The 21,375-nt window shown below is 50.1% G+C and overlaps 1 protein-coding gene across 12 annotated transcripts in view; it reads right to left on the bottom strand.

Moving 5' to 3' along the window:
• LOC120752063 (mitogen-activated protein kinase kinase kinase 3-like) overlaps positions 1–21,375 on the bottom strand; it is a 76,940-nt gene continuing 55,565 nt past the window's right edge. For 8 of the 12 annotated variants that reach the window (XM_040062746.2, XM_040062740.2, XM_058420653.1 and 5 more), the window contains 10 exons: positions 17,413–17,546; positions 14,825–14,898; positions 12,714–12,781; positions 10,774–10,866; positions 9,639–9,833; positions 8,661–8,809; positions 7,972–8,103; positions 4,944–5,073; positions 4,193–4,370; positions 1–2,846 (listed from right to left, as the gene is read on the bottom strand). In XM_040062746.2, the coding sequence (XP_039918680.1) occupies positions 2,618–2,846; positions 4,193–4,370; positions 4,944–5,073; positions 7,972–8,103; positions 8,661–8,809; positions 9,639–9,833; positions 10,774–10,866; positions 12,714–12,781; positions 14,825–14,898; positions 17,413–17,546 (1,382 nt within the window). In that variant the 3' untranslated portion in view covers positions 1–2,617. The remainder of the gene's footprint in view (positions 2,847–4,192; positions 4,371–4,943; positions 5,074–7,971; positions 8,104–8,660; positions 8,810–9,638; positions 9,834–10,773; positions 10,867–12,713; positions 12,782–14,824; positions 14,899–17,412; positions 17,547–21,375) is intronic. The other 4 variants (XM_040062727.2, XM_040062783.2, XM_040062720.2 and 1 more) reach the window with 1 other exon arrangement.

Here is a 21,375-nt window from a genome sequence, read left to right as displayed (position 1 = left end):
CAGTCCAACCCCCAAAAGGAGTTAAATCTCTCCACGGACACGTGGCAGCGCGCAGGGAAAGCCGCAGGGCCCGCCCCAGGCAAAATAAAATAAAACCAAGCCAAACAAACAGAAAATTACTTTACATGGCAGAATAATTCCATTTGCTTTTCCTAGTTCCATTCTGTACATCAGAACACTGCAAGGGTTTTACAAACCAGAAAGGCAAAGGCACCTGAGGAGTGTCTCACACTCACACACACACTCACTCACACTCACCACATCCATCCACGGGAGAATTCAGGTGGTTTGAGGGCCCTGGGAGCATTTTGGGGCAGCCAGGAGCCCCCCTTTGGCTCTCAAATCCTTGGAAAGAAGAAAAAGACCCACCCACCATTGAAGGCCTGAGAAAACCCAAACCAAACAGATTTAATGAAAAAAGAGAAAACAGCTTAAAAATGGTTTTGATTTGTTTTTTTTTTTTTTAGCTTTGGTGAACACACACTTTGTTACCCCTCTTCTGCCAAACCCGTTCCCACACAACACTGTGTTTTGGTTTTTTTTTCCCTTGTGTTCATTTCCATCCATCCATCCCATATTACTGACCAGACTGATGGATTTGGTCCTATTCACAGAATAAAATTCTTCATTCCCCTCAGCAAAAGGAGACTTTTCCCCCTCCCCATGGGGAGCTGCCCATCATCATCATGGCTGACTGACACAACCCCCAGCATTGCTCCCCAGCTTCCCTGGAACCTGGCCTGGTAATAAATGGACTCAGTAGCTTTCAGACAAATTTTGAGGGAATTCTTTTAGGTCTTTCTTTTACTTTGCCCTAATACTCACAGTGTTTATTTTTTAAAAACTGAAATCATTCTTAAAATCATAAAATCTTTGAATGGTTTGAGTTGGAAGGGACCTTAGAGCTCATCTCATTCCAACCCCTTGCCATAGGGCAGGGGACATTTTTTCACTAGACCAGGTCGTTCCAAGCCATTTCCAACCCTGATCCTGAACACTCCCAGAAATGGGATATCCACAGCTACAATGGGCAACCTCCTAAATCTTGCTTCTCTGTTCAGAGCTGAAGACATGGACATGCTCTCACCATCACAACCAGTGGTGCAAAGTCTTGATCTCTTCCACGGGGAAGAATTCAAGGATGTGTTCACACAACCAAGCAATTTGTCACTTTCCTCTTAAGTCTAAGCAACACTTTTCATTTTCATTGAGAACCAGCATTAAAAGAAACATGTGTCTGACACACTGTCCTGAGGATGGAACCTCCTGGTAACTGCCTTTTGAATCCTTTGCTGAGTAACAGCTAATGCAGCAGGGAAGGGGGAGGTGGGATGGTGCAAATAATTTATCCCAAATCCCCCAAGATCTGACTGATTAATTCATTAACTAACTAGCTTCCAGGGACTCTGTGCGTGCTTCCTGCCCAGGTTTTCCAGCGGGGTAGTGCTGGTCAGAGCCTGCAGCTCAGCTCTGCTTTTGACTGGCCCGTTTTTCCATACAACTTCAAGTCTCCTGCGGGAAGCAATCTGCTTCCAGCTGCCCTTGACTGCTGCAGCTCCACTTTTCAGTCTGAGGCTCCACTGTCCTGCAGCTGCTCCCTTGGGCACCACGTGGAAGTGATGCCCCACTTCCCTGCACCCGGGGATGGTCCACAAGGCACAGAGGAGTAGATGCCCAGAGAAGGACGCACCCACATTCACAGGCACCAGTCCTCTCTGCCTAATTTTAGGCACTCTCGGGTTTTACTGAGCTCCAGTGCAGCTCTCCCTGCAGCTCCACTTCCCAGAACACGATGGCATCCCTCCAGCCCCAGCTCAGCAGAGTCCTCCTTGCTGAGATTCCCTTCAGCTCCCCCTGAATCCCGACGGCTCCCAGCACAATCCAGCTGCTGCTCAGCCCCGCCCACCACCGCCACCACCATTTAACCATCCCCCAGCCCGTGGGCAGGGGTCCCGGGCATCCGTCCGCGGGCGCACCCGGCAGAGACCTCCTGCACCCCGAGAAGACCCCCCTTGTTCCCAGACACACACGCACACACACACGCGCCAAGGCAAAGTCAACACGGCTGCCGCATCCTCACACCAGATCCGAGCCGAGCATCACTCCTTGATTGTAACCGCGTAAGGCACAGGACAGTGTGAAACGCCGCCCGGCCGGAGCCGCCAGCTGCTCCGGCGGGGTCGGGTCCCCTTGTGAACGGGGACACGCCCGGGTCCCCCCGACTCTGTGGTCTGAGGATCATCTCCTCCGGCTTGGCTGAAGGCCCCGTCCGTTCCTCTGCGAAAGGCGGCGATGGCCGCCGAGCATCCGATTCCCCCACCGGTCCTGGGGATGCCGCCCTGCAGCGCTGGGGGGACGTTTCCCGCTTGCCACGCTTCCCCCCGAGAGAGCAGTCGCTCGGCCGTGGGGGACGAGCCCGGTACCGCTGGCGGCAGGGAGGTTACGTGGCCGGGAAATCCCTCGCTCCCAATTCCCGGCGCCAACGGTCCCGAGCGCAGCTTGAAAAATCCGACAGCGCGGCGGGGCCGAGGCTGCAGCGGGCGAGAAGGGACCGTGGGGACAACCCCGGGCGAGGTCCGACCCTCCCGCCGGCGCTTCCCATCCCCGCGGCCAGGGCTCAGAGCCCGCAGTTGACGAAAGGATGCCTCAGCAGGTCCTCGGCCGTCGGCCTGCGCTTCTCCTCCACGAAGATCTGCTTGAGGAAGTTGCGGCAGGAGCTGGAGACGCCGTCGGGGAGCTGGGGGTTGGTCGGCTGCGTGGCGATTTTAAAAATCGCCGCCATGGCCTCGAACTCTGCCCAGGGCGGCTTCTCGGTTAACATCTCCACCACGGTGCAGGCCACGCTCCTGCAGCAAGGCCAAGCACAGCGTGAGGGACCGGGGCGGGAGCCTTGCAGCACGAGTCTAAGCAGCTCGGGGATTGCGCCTGCCTAAAGGGACTGTGCAGGGAGCAAAAACCTGCAGGAGATGGGCACAGATCCCTGAACGCCCTGAAGCTCCCTGGTCACTCAGGTCCTTGGCACTCGACTTTCCATTCCCACAGCAGGAGTGAATGCACGAGCCTTGCCTTAAAGCTGGTGGCTTTTCTGCCCACTTTAACTGGCAGCAAGTTTCATAAGCTTTTCTGCCCACTTTAACTGGCAGGTACTAAGTTTCGTAAAAGCCCGGGGAGATACTGAGTTAACTGGCAGATACTAAGTCTCAGAAAAGCTCACTGAAGCATCCCCTGAAGGGAAATCCATGCACACAGTTTCAGCAATAGCACGTTGTTCCCAGGGAAGCTGAGCCAAAATGAAACACGTTTGCCCACACCCAGCTTCATCTCTGAGGTGAACTTCAGAAGGAACTGGTGGAAGGAGCAGCAAAGAGCCTGAGAGGTTTCCCTCGGCTTGCTCAAGAGTCTCAGCAGAGATACTCTGCCACCTCTATTCACAAATGATCCTAAAAACTTAAACCTATCCTAAACCTGTTACTGATCCTAAAAAATTTAAAAACTAAACATTTGCCTCCCATCAGCCAGTGCAGGTGGTGCAGGGTACACAGACACCTGCTAAGGACTTTCTAGGTTTTCCCACCCAATTAGGGTTCTCCTGGAAGAATTATTTTTTTGTTGACCCTTTTTGCTTGGGCACCTAATAGAAAGCACACTGGGATGACATTGCTTCCTCCTCGTATACCAGGGAAGATTAGTAATGTCATCCCAACTCCTCCAGGTTCCATCTGTCATCCTCCACAGATCAAAACATTCACAAGCAGGATTTTGGTTGTCTTCATGCCTGAGCCACATGCAAACATCCAGCAGCAGATTTGGGAAGGCCACTGAAGATCCCCTGAGCCGGGCTTAGGAAACACAAAATCAGGGCCACCAGAACTCAGCGGGTCTTTTAGCGAGTTTTGTTATCAACCTGCTCTCCAGAATTAAAAAGCAGTTATGGGGATGAGCTGGATGTGAGACTCACACGAGACAAGAACTTCCAAAAGCAAGCTGTGATTCTGAGTGCTCCTGTTTTGGGAACTTAGCTACAACATGCTTCCTCTGGATATCTGCACAGTTGATCCTAACACGTATCTGGTATTTTCCATCCTTTGCACTGCTTCCAACTACTAGCTAGACCTGTTGCTCCCATTACAGCTTCCCAAAGGGATTGTTTGATTTTAAGGAGCAGTAGTGAGGTTTTTATTGCATTCCTTACCACACATCAGCTTTCCTTCCATAGCCCTCTCCACTGATAACCTCTGGGCTCATCCAGTATGGTGTTCCTGTGACAGATTTAATCCCAGTCCCAGACATGCAGATGGTCTGGATGCGTTTGCTGGCCCCAAAATCTCCAAGTTTCACATTTCCAGCGGAATCTCTCAGGATATTGGCACCTGGAGTGAGAAGCAAAGACAAGACCTCCAAGAAATGAAGCAGCAATCTGAAGTGGCTACAGTGAGGAGAGCAGAAAGGGCACAGGCAAAGAGCCAGGCAGGAGGGAGCCCAAAGGGCTGTGGTGGGGCTGGACCGAGCATTATTCCAAATCCTACTCTCCTCCTGCTCTCCAAGAGGGTTGACTCCCACCAGCATCCCCTCATTCTGCAGGTTTCCCAAAAATGAGCACTGCATGGGGTCCAACAGATTTTCCTGCCCACCCACAGACAGCAGAGAGGAGCATCAGACCTCTCCCAATGCCAGAGCCTCTCAGCTCTTGGCTACGTTACGCCAGATTTTCAGATGTGTAAGGGCAGTTAACAATAATCCCTCGAGAGAGAAAACAGCACAAGATTTTGATTTCAGCTGCTTGCTCCAGATTTTCCTGGTCCAATCTGGTGAAGGGCAAGGGCAAAAATACTTCAACCAGCAGATCCCAGCACTATGCTGTGCACAAGGATTTGTACTGGGGCAGGAGGAGGCTGGGCTGAACAGACCCAAGGAAGCAAGAAGCCTCTCTATCATCCACTCACCTTTAATATCCCTGTGGACAATCATATTGCTGTGTAGGTAGAAGACTCCCTGCAGGATCTGCCTGGTGTACTTCCGTGTGACGTTCTCAGTCAGAGCACCGTAAGCTTTTAGCTGGTCCTTTATGGAGCCCTGTCACAAAGAAACAGCGCACACCAAGCCTAAGGACCAGAGAACCCATCGTGTCACAGCAACTTCTTAAACCTTCCTGGCCACTCCATCTTCCAGCTCAAAAAAAAAAAAACAAATCCAAAACCTTATTTGTAGAAACAGCAGAAATCCACTAAGTGCTGGAGAGAGCCAAGGCTTGTGCTCGTGTCCCCGATCCCTGGGGAGGTGAAGGTGTGGTTTGGTGCCTGTCAGAGCTTCCACCTGCCAGCACCACAGACCTTCTTCCCCCTCTAGTGGCTGGAGGGGTGCCACCGGTAGCTCATTGAGAGGGACCAAACTGAGGAATTCCAACTCAAATGAGAAGATCAACTCGATTAATTAGATCCATAGGATCTTTAAGGCTGGAAAAAGCCTCCGAGACCATCCATTCCAATCATTAACCCAGCATTGCCAGGTCCACCATGAAACCATGTGGTTTTTTTGAGCATTTCCAACGATGGTGAGTCCACCACTTCCCTGGTGCTTGACAACCCTTTCAGTGAAGAAATTGTTCCTAATGCCCAATCTAAATCTCTGCTGGTACAACTTGAGGCCATGTCCTCTTTTCCTATCACTTGCTACCTGCGAGAAAAGATCAACTCCCACCTGTCTACAATCTCCTTTCAGGGAGCTGTAGAAAGCCAGTTCTTTAGGGTCAAGATAACAAGTCAGTCTTTGAAAGCCTCCTCCCGAAACTTTGCACAGCAAGGAACACCCAGAGCCAAGAGGGACAGCCAGGGACTGCTCCAACAAGACCACCCAGGGTAGATAATTTGCAATTCCCAGAATTTCTGACCCAGGCATACAGGCTCAAACTGGTTTGATGGTGTTGATGAAAGAGGAAAGGGAGCAGAGATGCAGACATTAATCATCTGCAGCAGGTTGATCCCCTATTTTAGCTGTATTTTTGGGCCATTTGGAAATGGATGTGTCTCCAGAGCTGTGCCAGAGCAGGGATGAACCAGGGGCAGATTTAGGGTTCATACTCAGCTCTACCTCCAGCATTCAGGTTAGCTGGGAAGTGGGAGGGGAAACTCATCCTGTGTCTGCCAGTCCTGCAACTCTGGGGCTGATCCAAGTTTGCCAGTCCTGTTCTGGGAACAGCAGCTGCCCTGCTCCAAGCCAGCCCATCAAACTGCATTAGCTTTTCCAGATCCACCCATCTCTGCTGCTGCTCTGCCCAGCTACTGTTCTGGCTTCTTTTGAGGCTGGTGGTGATCCTGAGGATGGGCCTCTCCTTCTCCTTTCTCAGCACTGCTGAAGCAACCCGAGATGCTCTAAATGACCCCTCAATATAACCTGTATGCAGGGTACATCCCCTCACCACAACTAAACCAGACTTCTTACCCTGCCCTCCCTCGCCCTGCTGAGGGGATATTAAACAAGAAGGGGAAACTGGTTCTTTGAGGCCTGTGCTCCATTCTGTTTTCCAAGGATAATTTAAAAAACAGTTTATGGGCAGGACAGAAACTACAGAGTCAGCTGTTAACTGAGGGCCATTGTAAGAACAGCAGCCTAAGGGTGCACCCAAACTTGGCCCTGTGAAGATTTTGCCAAGCTGACCGTCTTAAACTGGAAGCTTGGCCAGACCCAGCTTTGCAGAGCTGCTGTCCTGAAAGGTTTGGAGAACTCCCTTGCTTCCACTGGCCTTGGAAACCAGAACCCCAAGCTGCTTTTGTCAAACGAGCTGTTGTTGCAGCAGCAGCAAAGTCAATCTGTATTTGGTCAGAGTTTGGCTTTATCATTTAAAAAAACAAACACTGAATTTCCAGCCCTGCTGGACACTGCCCCGGCATCAAATGCTGGTTTCCTGGCTGCTAACAAACATCAGCACGCTGTGGAATAAGCAGCAAGAGGACTGCTGGAATTCCCAGGATTTACTGCTCTGGGTCAATGCCTCGTGGTAGGGCCTGAGGGTTAAGATGCCCACAGGGACAGAGGGAGGACAGAGCTTGGAAGGGACTCAGAGGCATGAAAGTCCACCTAATCACTCGCATGCAGGATGCATTCAGAGCCTCCAGCACATTTTACTTACCAAAATTATTTGCAACCAAATGACTTAATTGTCCCTTCTGACCTTACAAATCTCTGTATAAACAAGGGTTTATTCTCCCACACTCTGGGGAATGAATCCAGCTGGACAGAAGGGACTTAGGAGGACATCCTCCAGCAATGTAAATGGCATTATGCTGTTTTACAGCATCAGTCTAGTGGCTGATGTAATTCACGAGCTCCCAAACACATAGAGATGCTCAACTCACCCATGGACATTCTCCAGCCCCTGCTTAAACTCCCTCAATGCATTCTGATCGTTTTCCCCACGGCCATTTCATCCTGTATCTGCAAAGCCACAAACTGAAGCCACTCCTGCACAAGACGATAATGCTGCCCACAAAAAGCTCTGTCCTCAACAGAGGACTCTAAGTGAATACCACTGTTTTTAATACCCACGTGCTGAAAGCCACAAATAATTGGTGACAGCTGTGGGTGGACAGTTGTACTATTCGCTTGTCCTGCAGGGATTTTCAGTAAATACTTAAGGATGGGCTCAGGCCACAGTGTTTGGAGCAAGATCTGGATCATGTCCCACATTCACCAAGCTCAGATTCCAGACTCTGAACACACCCTGCTTCAGGATTCAAACCTAAAACCTGCCTGCAAGGCTTTTCATTTCACCCAGTGCTTGCTGAGGGGCTTCACCACGACATCTGACAACATCCTAAGCTCTCCCAAGCCTTAGGGATGCATCCACTGCTTTGGTTTGGCTCATCAGCTATAAAGCGGCTCAGCTGGACAGGTACAAATTCCACCAAAGTCCAGGAAAACTCTCAATCTGTTTTCTGCCACTCAGGACAATCTCCCAGCAGGACCCACACCTACCCCTGGCATGTATTCCACAAAGATGGACAGTTTCTTCTCCTCAGGATCCCGCAGGCACCCGTAGTACTGCACGATCCTGTCGTGACGGAGAGTCTTCAACAGCTGAATCTCACATTCTAAAGCATTCACCTCCTGCAACAAACCAGACAGGCTTCCTGATGAAAGGGAATGGTGCCTTTGGGAAGGTGATATAAATGTTGCTCCTTGCTGAGCACAGTTTTTGGAGCAGCTGTGAAGCTGCCCACCATGACATTGGCCACATGAGGCTCAGAAATAAGGACCACTGTCCTAAGGGAAAGGCAAGGAGAAAGACAGAGCTTGGCTTTGAGACAGGTTTACTTATTATTATTATCACTTGTGTTTAAGGAGTTTTTCTGGAGAGATTTCAACAAAGTCATTGAGCAGAATGGGGAGAAGATGAAGGGAGCAAGAAGGACAAAACCAAGGAAGATCAGACAGACCTGCAGGAGATGATACCTGACACAGAGCAGGCCAGCGTGACCAAGGAGCTGGGAGGCAGAGAAGTCACCAGAGCACTGTGACTGGTGCCACGAGCCATTCAGGACTACTCCAGAGAGGGAAAACAACACCCTGCTTCCACACACTGCCCCCTCCAGGGACATGGACACCTCTGCCCTCAGCCCACAGTTCCCCAAGGTGCTGCAGAACAGCCCTGCCCTTGTACTCACTTTACTTGTCTCCTGGCTGTCAGGGTCGAAAGGCACCTGCTTCACTGACAGCTCCCGCCCAGTGTCAGCGTCATAGCAGAGATAAACTTCCCCAAAAGCTCCTCTTCCCAGCAGCTTCCCCAGCCTCCAGTTCACAGGGGCCTGCAGGGCTACAGGAGAGAGGAGAGAGTTGAGAGAAGAGCCCAGCAGGGAGACTTCAGCATCAGGGTCCACCTGATCTACAGAGTGCAGGGCAGTCAGTGAGCCACTCTCTCCCCCAGGGGCACCAGGACAGACCAGTTCTAACTACACTGGTGCTAATGAGTGGGGGAGATGTCTCCCAGTCTGCGTTAGCAGAAAGCAGAAACGAATCCCAGAAAAGTCCTATTTCATTAAAAGTCTTTCCTCTAAAAACTGTTCTCTTAGCCAATGCTGGAATTTCCCTTCTGCTGTGGGAGTGTTTTGCAGAACACAGGACGGCTGAGCAGCAACCCAGGCAAGGACCAGTAAGGAGTTTTATCTCACTGGCCATTTCTAGGGTGTTATCCATCACTAAACAGGCACAAAATGCACCAGCTTCTGTATCATGGGGAGTCTTGCAATAGCAGAGGAGCCTGCAAGCCCATCTTTGGGTGCTGGGGTAACAGCAACATCAGCGAAGGAACAGAAACTCTGGATGCATTTGCTCCCACATCCCAAGCCTTCTGGGAAGCTTCTGCTGTGTGACCACACTGACAGTCCAACACAGAAGCAATCATCTGCAACCCAGCAAGTGCTGAACCCATAGCTCTCAGCCAAAGGCCAAGGTAAGGCACAGGGTGTTGTACTGAACCTTCCTCATGAGACAGAAGCTGGTGCAATGTCCCTCACAGTGGGGTTGCAATCAAAGTTTGCCCATGGCTGCCTTAGCTGGTGTCCAGTAACTCAGCAGGTCACAACAGCTCAGTTTTGTGCCAGATCCCAGCTCTGCTGAGACCTCAGGCACTTTGGTTCACTCACAGTTCCTGGCTTTCGTAGGAGAGGTGCTGAAGGCCTGCAGACCCTTTTCACAATTGTTCCAACACTTGGGCCTGTACTCATCATACTGCAAGGTGCTGAGCTTGCTGTCCCCAGTAAAGCTCTTGGTTCTGCTGGAGGGGACGAGCTGAAACAGGTTCTCCTGTGGGAAGTAACTCCTGGGGAAAGTCCTCCGACCTGTAGGGGAAAAGGGGGAAAGTTACAGCCAGAGCACACACACCAGCTTGGATCCACCTGTCCTCACCTTCTCACGTCACTGCCCAGAGCCTCACCCCTTCAAATTAAACCAGGCAAGTGTAATGAAACTGAAGCAAAGCCCTGGGAAGATTTTAAATTCAATTTAAGAGTCGATGACAGCAGGCGTTACATCTAACACGGATGTTTCCAGAGGGGTTTGTAACAGTTTAATTACATCGGGGGGGTTGTTGGCTGTTAATCACAATTAAACACTGAGCAGGCAGAGATTTACATTGGAAATTATCCCTGCCATCCCCTAAGTCCACAAGCAAATGACCACACAGCAGGGCCAGACCTGCTTTCACAGGGCTGTCAGTGAGAGATGAAGTTCATTCTGGAAAGCTCAATGTGCTCTCTCTGCACAGCCTCATTACATTTTTTCCCAAGGGAATTTTTGCCTCCCACTACTTGCAGTCTCATAAGGTGAAAAAATGAGCAGGAAAAAAGGTGATGGAGTGGGCCCCAAATCTCAGAGCTCACCAGCTGAAAACAGAGAAACAAACAGATACTGCTACCCTGAAATTGCTTGGGGATTTCTTACAGCTCAGTGAGAAACCTGCTGTAAAGGTCACAAAAAGCATCCTCAAAAGCAAGCAATTTAGGGGAATAGGAAGGTTGATAGTGCCAGGGATGAGAAATGCCAATCATCCCCTCAATTAAAACAGGATGTGTAAGCAGAGGACAGGCTCTAGATGCTCAGCACTTCCCAAGAGCAGAGCCACAAAGCCCCACAGAGAACACCCCTCTGAATACACGAGGGAATCCCAAAGCACCTACAGGCTGGCTCTCCCTTTATCAGAAACCTCTCCTTGCCAAGTCTTTCCAGTCCCAGGCAGTGTCACAAGCCATCCAGGGCTGATCCCCTCCCTCATTTCCTTACCGTCGCTGTAGTCCTTGCGGCTTTGGGAGAGATGGTACTGCCTCGGGAAGGTCCCACCTTTCCCAAACCTCTCACAGAATGGGATGTCAAAATCTGGCAGGAGGGAAGAAGACACAGCTATTTCTGAGATGAGCTCAGTATCAAATGCCCAGAGTGTTGCTTATGGGAAACACTGAGTTAGAGGCAAGAAGGAGGTGACAAAGGTGCTCATTTACACGACCCTGCATACCCCAAGGCTCCCTGTGAAATCTGCCCACAGTCACAAACTCTTCAGTGGGAAATCAGGGTGAGACACACTGCCCTTGGTGCCCCTAAAGCAGAGGTTTAACTGCTGGATTTATGGACCCTGGCCCACACTGTTCAAGTGCAAAGCAGGGGATTAACACAGACCATGCTCAGTTTCCAAGACAGGGCACTAAAACATCATATTTGCACTTGGAAAACGCAAAAAAAATCAGGCAAGAGAACTGCCAGGCAGGGTCAGGCCTAGACACATCCACTCCAAAACCTTTGCTCTGATATCAGCTATTTCCAGGGAAATGCAAAAAATCCACCACTTGACTAACCCCAGATATGTCCCCTTTTTCTTCTCAGATGTGATTCCTCCCCCTGAAAGCCAATTTAAACCTCCAGAGCTCCAAACCTTTATAGTTATTTGATTAAATGCTAGAAAGATAGAATATACAGAAGGGATTAAATACCAGCAGAGTTTAGACACTGGATGATGAGAGAGATGGATGGACATGCAACACATTTTTTTAATAAAAACCACAGCACAGGAAGCCATTGCTGGTAGCACCAAATAACTTGAGATTAAAATATCTGTCATTCCACCGCCTTCTTTCACCTGCTGTTTTTCCTCCATCCAATCCTAATGACACAGCCCCTTCTGACTGTTTGTTTGTCTTAGCCTGGGGCCAGCAGCCGCTCCTCAGAGGCCATTCCTGGCCTCTGCTGTACTTCGGTGTGATTGCCAAAAGGAGCACATAATGGCTGAAATATGGTCAGCAAGAGGAGCAACAAGGACAGGGCAAGAGGTTCTCGCTGAGCCACGTGTGAGCAACGGTGCCCAGAGGTGTCTCAAAGCAAAGTGCCACGGGGGAAGCATTAAAACCTTCGGCAGTGAGGGCTGACTACAGCTTCACCTCTGCAGCTCAATCTAGAAATCCTGCCTCAGGCCAGCAATGAGTTATCCTGCCACAGGCTGGCTGCCATTTGCTCATTTTTAATAGTGCAAGTCATTACAATATTACAGAGTTTCCATTATTTAACCAGCTGGATGTTTGTAAGTGATTAAACAGTAACCTATGATCTGTGCAAGCACCAATACAGTTTCTCCCACAGCACTTGCACTATTGCAGATTATTATTCATGCAAGTGGAAGAGGTGAAACTCCCTAGGGAGTTGGGGTTTGCTGTGTAGGAAGTCGAGATCCTGAAGGGGGCAACTCCCAGATGAGAAAAGAGAGACAGAAGCTGATCCTGCAAGGCCGTTCCCAGCTTGTTTGCACCTTGCAGCTGTCCGCAAGCACAACAAGAGCATGGTCCTCTCAGCAACATCTTCCAGCACAGATCTCTCAACAGCTTTTCTTGCTTGCATCCATCCACCTCAGGGCCCCAGCTGCCCAGTTTGGACTATTGCTGCTGTCAGTTGATTCCCAAACCAGTCCCAAAGGTATTGCTGCAAAGTCGAGAAGGTTTAATGAAGGCAAGAGCAGCCCTGCCTGTGTTTGATGCTCTGGGCCTTTTGATTTTAGAGAATATTCATGTTTGATCATTGCAGGGTCAATTCTGAAGGGTTACCTAAGCCACAGAGCTGGTTTGCTTGATTGCTTTTAATTACTTTTCATGCAGTGCCATCTCTCTATTAGTCTTCATCCAGCCTCTTTACTACAAGCTTTTTATACTTTTCAGCAAATATAAACCACCAAGAGTGCTTACCCATGCAATCAAGACCATCTTTGGGATGGCTCTTCCTTCCAGGAACAGGGGTTTGGGGAAAGGGAGGGCTGCACAAAAGAAAAAAAAAATTCATTTATTATATCAGAAAGGCTATGGAATTAATAAACTAGGGAAAGGACAGGATAAACCACAAGCTGCACTGATCACTGAGCTCCCATCCTCATCTCTGCATAACAATGAAGATTGGTTTTTTTGGCTGGACGACAGCTTGCTCCTGTGGCAAATAAAAGGGATGCTGCAAAACCCACAGTCACACCAGGCTGAAATGAGGTGGCCAAAGATCATCACAGGAGGAGGGCCACAGGCTTCTGCTCCCTCAAGGTCAAGTGTTCAACCACACCCCTCTGCTTTCCATGAACACTGCTCAGCTGCTGCAGGTGTACACACCTGCTCAGTCCATGCAGGTTTCCCTTCTGTCCAACATCACCTCCCCTCACACAGACAATCTGCACCACCACTGGGAACTTGCAGCCTCCCGTGAGACCAGAAGGGAGAGGGTTGCATTGGTGCCTCGAGGTCTTTAAGCTACAGTGAGAGGATGAAAAAGCACCACCAGGAGATTTCAGCAACCCTAATTTCACCCCAGGCTCTTAGTGATCTGGGCATGTGGGTTTTCCATTCTCTCTTTTAACAATTTGGGCACAGAGTAGAAACCAGCTTTGCAAAGTGCCCTGAAAGCTGCTCATGTCAAAGCTGATCACTGCTGTGGCAAAGAGAAGTTTGTGGTGCTGCTCCTAACCCTCAGCCTGGTGACTTGCTCTGTCCTCTTGGGCTGATGCCCTCCCAGACAACTGGCTCCACCACCTCTTTGCAGGAATAGTCCCACTCACTCCTCTTCCTTGGAATAATACAGACCTCCCTGTGCCTCTTCCAGCTCCTAAACCCATGACTGAACACATCTGCCTGCTTTGCACATGAGATCAGCCCATGCCACCCTCTCACAAAAAGAAAGCTAAAAGCCTAAAGCTCTTCTCTCAGTTCACAGCAGAGCGTTACAAACTGCCCATGCTCCTTCTGCTGCTCTTCCCGGCAAAATCCGCGCAAAAGCAAAGCTGGGGCAGGGAGGTCGGGAACGCAAGGAATCCAGCTTCGATACAGCCCTAACAATGAGCAAAATCCACCACAGGAAATTATTAAAAGCCACAAAAAGGAAATGGACCTTGATGCTGAGACAGATCCAAAGCACACGGAGCCGCAAGCCCGAAGCACGCTACACAACCGGCCCAACGCAGCGGAAAAAAATAGAAAAGCTTTGATGCAGACGGAAAAAAAAAAAAAAAATAGACTGCTTCCCAAAAGGACACTGTGTCTTATCCACAGCTCACCCTGTGCACAGCAGCAAACACACGGAGTCTGTGCACGTGTGAGCCGGGATCCAGCTCAACGGCACCAGCCACTGAATCGCAGCCTGGCTTAGTACAGCGTGTCCCAGTTGCTTCCTGCTGAGCAGCTAAACTTAGTTACTGCTCATCTGGTGTCCTCAGCACCTTGACGGACACGTCTGTGGCTGCTGGCACTGCACAGGGCCTGCTGAGTTTGCCAGTGGTCAGTGGAGAGCAGAGAGCGTGTCCAGGGAGGAGGAGACACGCAGAGGCTGATGGAATATTGACCTGGTGACTGCAGAGAGCCAGAGGGGAAGGAGGTGCTGGGAGGGTGGTGAAGCACTAGAACAGGTTGCCCAGAGAAATTGTGGATGCCCATCTCTGAAGTGCTCAAGGCCAGGCTAAATGGAGCACTGAGCAACCTGGTCTAGGGGAAGGTGTCGCTGCTCATGGCAGGGGATTGGAACTGGATGATCTTTAAGGTCCCTTTCAACCCAAACCATTCTGGGATTCTGTGAGGATTTTCATCTCAAAAGACAAAAAAGAAAACCTAGGCTTTGTCCAGCTCAGATTACTGTAATTCAAATCATACCATTGCACAGACACCTGTACTGGGATCTGGTTTTCAGCGATAAAGATAAATTTGTTTTGCTCGGGTGCATCCTCATCCCAACAGAAACCTCAGGGCTTGCCGCTGACCCTGCTCCTCTCCTCTATAGAGCAGAGGCTGCAGTTCAGCTTGTGAACATGGTGACACACACAACTGACCTGTCCACAGACCTGTCCAGCGACTGGCAGCTCCCAGACAACGAATCATCAGGGCTGATGAAAGCTTCAAGCATCTGACAGAGAAAGAAAAAGAGAAACAATAAAACCATGCACTGTAGCTCTCCAAGCTCCCGAACTAGCAGACCTCTGCAGGGTCATCCATTTATGAGGCCTTCTCTGCATTATTGCTCTTTCCAATTGCTACTGGAATTTGCTGAAGCAAAGGTAATTAGCACCCTGATGTTCAAAGCGTACGGAGAAGTTAGTGAGACTCAAAGGGCTCAAAGTATTTGTGAGAAATAATATTACTACCAAAGGAAAATATGTATCAGGACGCAAATGATGTGCCCAAGGCCAAGTGGATGTTGTGTACCACAGCCAGGACTGCAGCCCTGGACTCCTGACTTCCCGAGCTGCCCTGGCACACGAGCCCAGCCTTCCTCTCCTCTGATAAGCACGGCATCATCAGGGTTTTTGGCTGGAAGAACCGGCTTGGCTCTCACCAGCTCAGTGAGTCAAAAGCTGCATTTGTGTTGCTTCCTGGATGAGACATTGTACTGGCCAGGGTTATTTATAGTCAGTCAGTAACAATAGAGGGTTTGTATGGAGTGGTAAACCCTGGAGCTGTGTGCACTTCCACATGGAGCAGAGCCTGCTCCGGACCACGCTGCGCCGCCGGCGGTGCCAAGGCGGTGCCACACTCCCTCCTGGCTGTGAACATTCACCAACCCCTGCTCCACAGCTCATTCCTGACAAAGCTGAGCAACGAGGGCTGAACACCATGTGGAGCCACACTTTGCTGCTTCCCACATGGCTCCTCCTTCCCCAACAGCCTCCCTTTCCACAGGCTGTTCCTGTCAGCCCTCCTCATAAACAGCTCGTGCTGTTTTGGCCAGGAGGTCCCAAAGAGCAATTTTTCTCTGTTTCCTAGTTTTTACCCCAAAACCTCCTAAAATGCACTAGGCCAAAGGGGAGCAAGCACTCTGACAGAACCCACCTCTGCCAGCCATGCCAGGTCTCTTCCAGCAGTTAAAGCTGAAATAGATTCATTTCTCAAAAGCATAAAATTGGAAATTGGAGCATGCTCCATACTCAGCCTCTGTTCATCTGCCAGGCTGGTCTCAAGACCACAGTTACATCACAGGCTTGCACAGGGGCATTCCCCAAAAGGCAGCAAGCTCCAGCTTCTGAGTGGTTTTCCATGAGGCACGTATGGAAGCAACAGTGCAAGGACATTCTGAAGGCAAAGCCCATACAGGGAAAAGCACAGCTACTCAATGAAGAAAGACAAAAAACCCCAAACCTTTCCCCAAACCCCTTTTCCCTGCTTTTAATACGCCACCAAAGGGCTGCAGGCCACCCAGAGCGTGATGTTGGGGAAAAGCAAGGAGAGCATCTGGGAGCCTTCATCTGGAGCAGGCTCAGGACTCTGAATTAATGGAGCTCCATGAACAGCCAGTGGAGCTGGCCTGATTTACACCCAAGGGGGTCACAGGGACCCTCCCCCTGCACACACACACACTTTGTCTTAATCCTCCCCAACATGTTTTGGAGGCATGTGAAAACAATAGAGAGCCAACTTTTGGCTGCAAGGAACACACGATACATCTGCACTCCGACGCTGCCAGGACTCACCCGGAGTGACTTCTTATTTTATTAATGGCTGTTTAATAAACTGTTGAAAACACAGCTTTGCCATGGAAACACCAGCACAAGCCTGCATGCAGATGTGGAGCTAATAGGTGCTTTTGAGTGTAGGAAATACACATTTCCCCAGGGACATCGTTGGGGGCCAGCATTGCCCTGATGGATTGAGTTTAGAGTCTTCCAGATATCCCCCCTGCAAACTCTGGAGCTTAGTCCTGTGTTTCCAAGAGCTTTGTAAGAATGGCATGTGCCCAGCTGACTTCACAGGATCTATACTAAGCTCTTCAGAGCTATAGATTGAGCAGAAATGCAAACGGAGAGAGAGGTATAAGCTGCTCCCACTGGGTTCCCTTGACACCGCAGAGTTTCCCTCATGGTGGGTAACAAATTGACTGGAGGATGAGGCACTGCTCAGCACTGAGGAACTTGCTGCTCTTTTATTACTGAGGGCATGGAATATACAATCTCCTTATTAAGAGAGCTAAAAAATATATCAATGGGGGAGGGATAGAGACACAAAACCACAGAGGCTGTGGGCAGAGCCAAGACCTGTAACTGGAGCTCAGGCAGAAACACCGCATGGGAAGCAGCCAGAGCTGTTGCAATCGCAGGCAATCGGTTGCTTGGCACATTCCCTCATGGTCCTGGGATCTGGGAATGCTGTGGCCACGAGGGCCTGGCAGCTGGTGCATACATGTGCCCCAGAGCTACCTGAGGTGCCCGGGCATATTTGCCATCCCCACAGCAGCTGGCTCTCAGGGTTCCTGGAAATCAGGCTTTCCCAGGCATGTCAAGCCTGGAGGCATCCATTCCTGGAAGTAGCTGGCCTGAGCCCCAAGCACAGGCACTGCCGGGATTTACTGGTGGGAACAGCTCTCACAGCGCAGCCTCCTCGCACCCAGCGCCGGCCCTGCTCCCCCCACGGCCCCAGCCCCACTCACGTTCTGGTCCATGGTCTCGGGGATGAACTCGCCCTCGCTGTTGATGCTGGTGTAGGAGCCCTGGCGGGCGATCTGCTGCTGCTCCTCGGGAACGCTGCCCGGCGGCGGAGAGCTGCGGCCAGTGTGCAGAGAGCCTGGGACACGGACAGACACGGGTCAAGGAGGGAACCTACCCATCCAAATCCTCCCAGAAACGCTGTTCCTGGGATCACAGAGCTCCTGGAGATGCTGCTGGGTTTGAACTCATGAGATGGCGTCTTGGGTTGCAACGCAAGAGATAACCAAAAGTACGTATTCTATTTGCCATCTATTGAAACTGGTTTGAGGAGGTGTTTTTTCTTTATCTCTTCTAACTCTGGAGGGAGGGGGCAAGTATCTTCTGTTATTGGTCCAGCTATTAAAACCAGGTAGGGTAGTGTTCTTTATCTGTTCCCGGACCCATCCTCCCTCCAGGGGATATCTGCTGTTCATGGGCCATCGAGGCTCACTGCATGGCTGATGCAATTACATCATCCCATTGGGAGATGCTCCACCCAGGGGAGGAGCCAAGCATTCCTACCTGGATAAAATCTGAGATTTGGAACACCAAGACAGCCTGTTTGCACTGGATTCCCAGAGGAAGGCCAGATCCGTCCTGCCACCACCAGACCCTTCTACAGGATCATCTCTGCTCCAACAGAACCACATCTGTCACTGCAGGAGGACTTGATTGGGCTGCTCCCAACACCCTGACCAACAGGATGTGTACTGACTCTGTCAGTGTTCTTCTTTCTTTGTTCATTTACTTTCTTGTACTACTACATTTTTAATATTCCTAGAAAAGAACTGTTATTTCTATTCCTATATTTTTGCTTGAAAGCCCCTTAATTTCAAAATTACAATAATTCAGAAGGAGGTTTACATTCTCCATTCCAAGGCAAGCTCTGGCTTTTCCCTGGCAGACACTTGTCTTTCCGAACTAAGACAGATGGGAATGGAGCTAGAGGTGTGATGCTGTTTATGGGCATCCTCCAAAGCTTTAGCAACACGGAGAGTTTGTAACTGTAAGGTCACACAATATGTAGCAGACTTGATCTTCAGCACACCCTGGATCCTAAGAGCTGTCACTGTATCCAGGTGCAATGACAGAAAGGAAAGAGCTCTGGAAGTTCTGTTGTGATACAATCAGTCAATCTCAAAGCAAACCACAATCCACAAACCCACCTCCCCTTTCACCTCTGGGCATTCCCTCTCTGGAGCAGGTCACTGCCTAGTCCAGGCATCTGGGAAACAGCCCGGCTGTGCTCAGTGCAACACCACTGACACACTCGTTATATGGAAAAGGACTTGCACTCAAATACTCTCTTCTCCCCCCTTTCCCTCCATCAAAGTAAAGAGGAGGGAAAACCAGCCCTCAAATCCAAAATCTCCAGGGCAGGAATGCCCTGTGGGATCAGTCTGTCCCATTTTTGGCCAAGGGAATTGTCTCCCCTGTCTATAACCCCAGACACCCTATCCTGTGCATCCTACGCACAGAGTAAAGCTTCCACTGGCTCCCTCACAGGGCTCGTTCAGCAGAAGGTGATTTCCATTTTGCATCTGGGAGAGAACCCCACAGCTTCTTTATGAAGATGCTCCATTCCTCCTGTTTATTCCCCCAAATCCACTCTCTGTCCTTGTGCCTTTCCCAGCTTAAGGGATTTGCTGCCCTTGCTTGGCCCAGCTGCACAGTCTTGGCTCTGCTTGACTCCCTGCAGTCCCTCCCCTCCATCCCTGTGCTGTCATCACTCCATGGCAAGGAATTGCTGACGGGGATCTGTGCTGGAGCTTCAGCTGGTCGGCATCACGCAACGTGAGCTTTCACACAACACAGCAACTTGTTTTCATGCAGACTTCTGAAAAGCACACGTCCTCGAGGAGATAGAAAGCACATGGAGATGTGTTTCCTCACGTTTTGTATCCATTTTGTGGCACGCTCACCAGTTCTTGGGCTCATTACTACCATTTGATAGCAACATGCCCACGGCTGAGCACAAGAGAAAAGTACTGGGAGGGGGCCTAGCCCATTGTGGAAAGTCAACTCTGATCCATCAGCACAACACTTCTGCCTTTTCTGCTGCTTCTCTGCATCGCAGTTACTGTGCCAGATGGATCACTGGAATAAATCCATCTGCGTGATCAACACTACCAACCCTACTTTCCACCTTTCACTTAAGCAGATACACATCGAGAGCTGTGAATGTTAACAGTGTCACACCACCATTAAAGATCATTAAATCAGGCCTTTTTGCTGGATTTACACCAAACACACTGATTTGTCTGCTCCATGCACTACATCTTCCTTCTGACTCCTTGCATAGATTGTAAAAATAAAAGTCATATGGCTTTGAGTTACTTATTTTTTTTTCTTCTTCCTATTTTCTCCTTCGCAGATTTCCTGCAGGATAAGAACACAGTGAAAAAACTCCAACTGAAGTAATGCCAAGATCAAGAGGAGAGAATTTCTCGAGCGCTGTAGCACTCATAACGAACTGGCTTTCCACCAGCCCTCAAACAAAACCATTTGGGAAGTACAGCATCCTCTCTTTGAAGATAAACAAATAAACTTTTAACTATTGAGCAGTTTGGGCACCCTGAGTAAATCACTGCATCAGCAGCCCCTCGTTTGCTTAGCAGATGCAAATCTGGAATGCAACACGAGGACATTTGGGTGGCTCTTGCCCCAAGAAGCTGCTGGAGAATTTAGTGAGGTGTAAGTGCTGTATCTTAGCTCTGCTGAGCGTTTATGTTACTGCTGCAATGAGGCATGGGTCTGCTCGTGCACTATTAGGATCCCTTACTCCTATGACCCACCTGTTATCCAGAAACCCTTTGGCTATGATTTTACAAAGATCTGTACATGCCCTGTTTGACTCTGAACCCAGGGAGTTAAACCAGTTTTATCACAAGCACAAAGACTTCATATGATCTCACACTAAGCCTTTTCCTTTAACAACTACTCACAGCCATAGATCAGCTGTGTTTGACCTTCCCGAGTCACATTTCCTGCCAAAAACTTTAAAAGGGGATAAGACATCAGCTATTTCCCAGCAGGTACGGAAATTAAAGCGCTTAGGCTTTTGCATGCTTGGAAACTGCTGAAGTGAACCAGGTCCCTTTTCAGCCAGACTCTTTGGGTAGAAGTGCTGCTCAAAGTAATTTTTGCAGCTTCACACCTCCAGGAGCACTGGTTGCTGCTGCTTTGCATCCATGCATGCTCTTCCACCTGGGAGAAACATGGGGAAGTGCTGGAAGCAGAGCTCTGGAGCCCAGGGTTGAGCTCTGTTAACAAAACCTCTACCCTGCTCTGTTAACAAAACCTCCAGTGCTGCTGGAGAAGGGGAGGAATGGAAAACAGGGGTCAGAGAAAAACAGTGGTACTTCATGGCAGGCTAAATTTGTAGTGGGTAAAACACAGGGCACATTGGATATGTTGCATAATGCTGATCAATCCACCCTGGAGCAGAGGAAGAAGCAGACAGAAAAGCCCAGATGTGCCTGACACATCACAGATGCTCTTCACACTTGACCTAACACTCAAGGAACAGCAGCAGGCAGGAAGAGGAGGCCCCCAAGGGACTGTCCTGGGCTCTGTGGGATTACATCTCAGCTCCAGTGGGGATGAGGCAGGCTGTGAGGAGGCACTCCTGTACAGGCTGAGTGCTGGTCAGATCTCAGCAGCTCTGCTTGGGATTCCTGAACTCAGGGCTGGCACTGGTCGAGCATCTGACCTCGGTTACCCTCTGCAGCAAGGTGCTCTGGGGAGAGATTCCTGCTCCGTGTTACACACACCAGTGTAAAGCCACAGATCTGAGATGAGAGCACAGCCTGTCCTGGGACAGCACGGAGACTCACAGTCACTGCTGGCACCCACTGGGGACTTTCGTGTTCCCTTCTGATAGTTTTATTCCAGAAGTGCCTCTCATGCAGGATGTGCAGAGCTCG

This window comes from Hirundo rustica, chromosome 1, assembly GCF_015227805.2.
Source record: "Hirundo rustica isolate bHirRus1 chromosome 1, bHirRus1.pri.v3, whole genome shotgun sequence".
Taxonomy (NCBI): domain Eukaryota; kingdom Metazoa; phylum Chordata; class Aves; order Passeriformes; family Hirundinidae; genus Hirundo; species Hirundo rustica.
The sequence above is the reverse complement of the archived record's forward strand: the minus strand, read 5'-3'. Positions and strand labels throughout refer to the sequence as shown.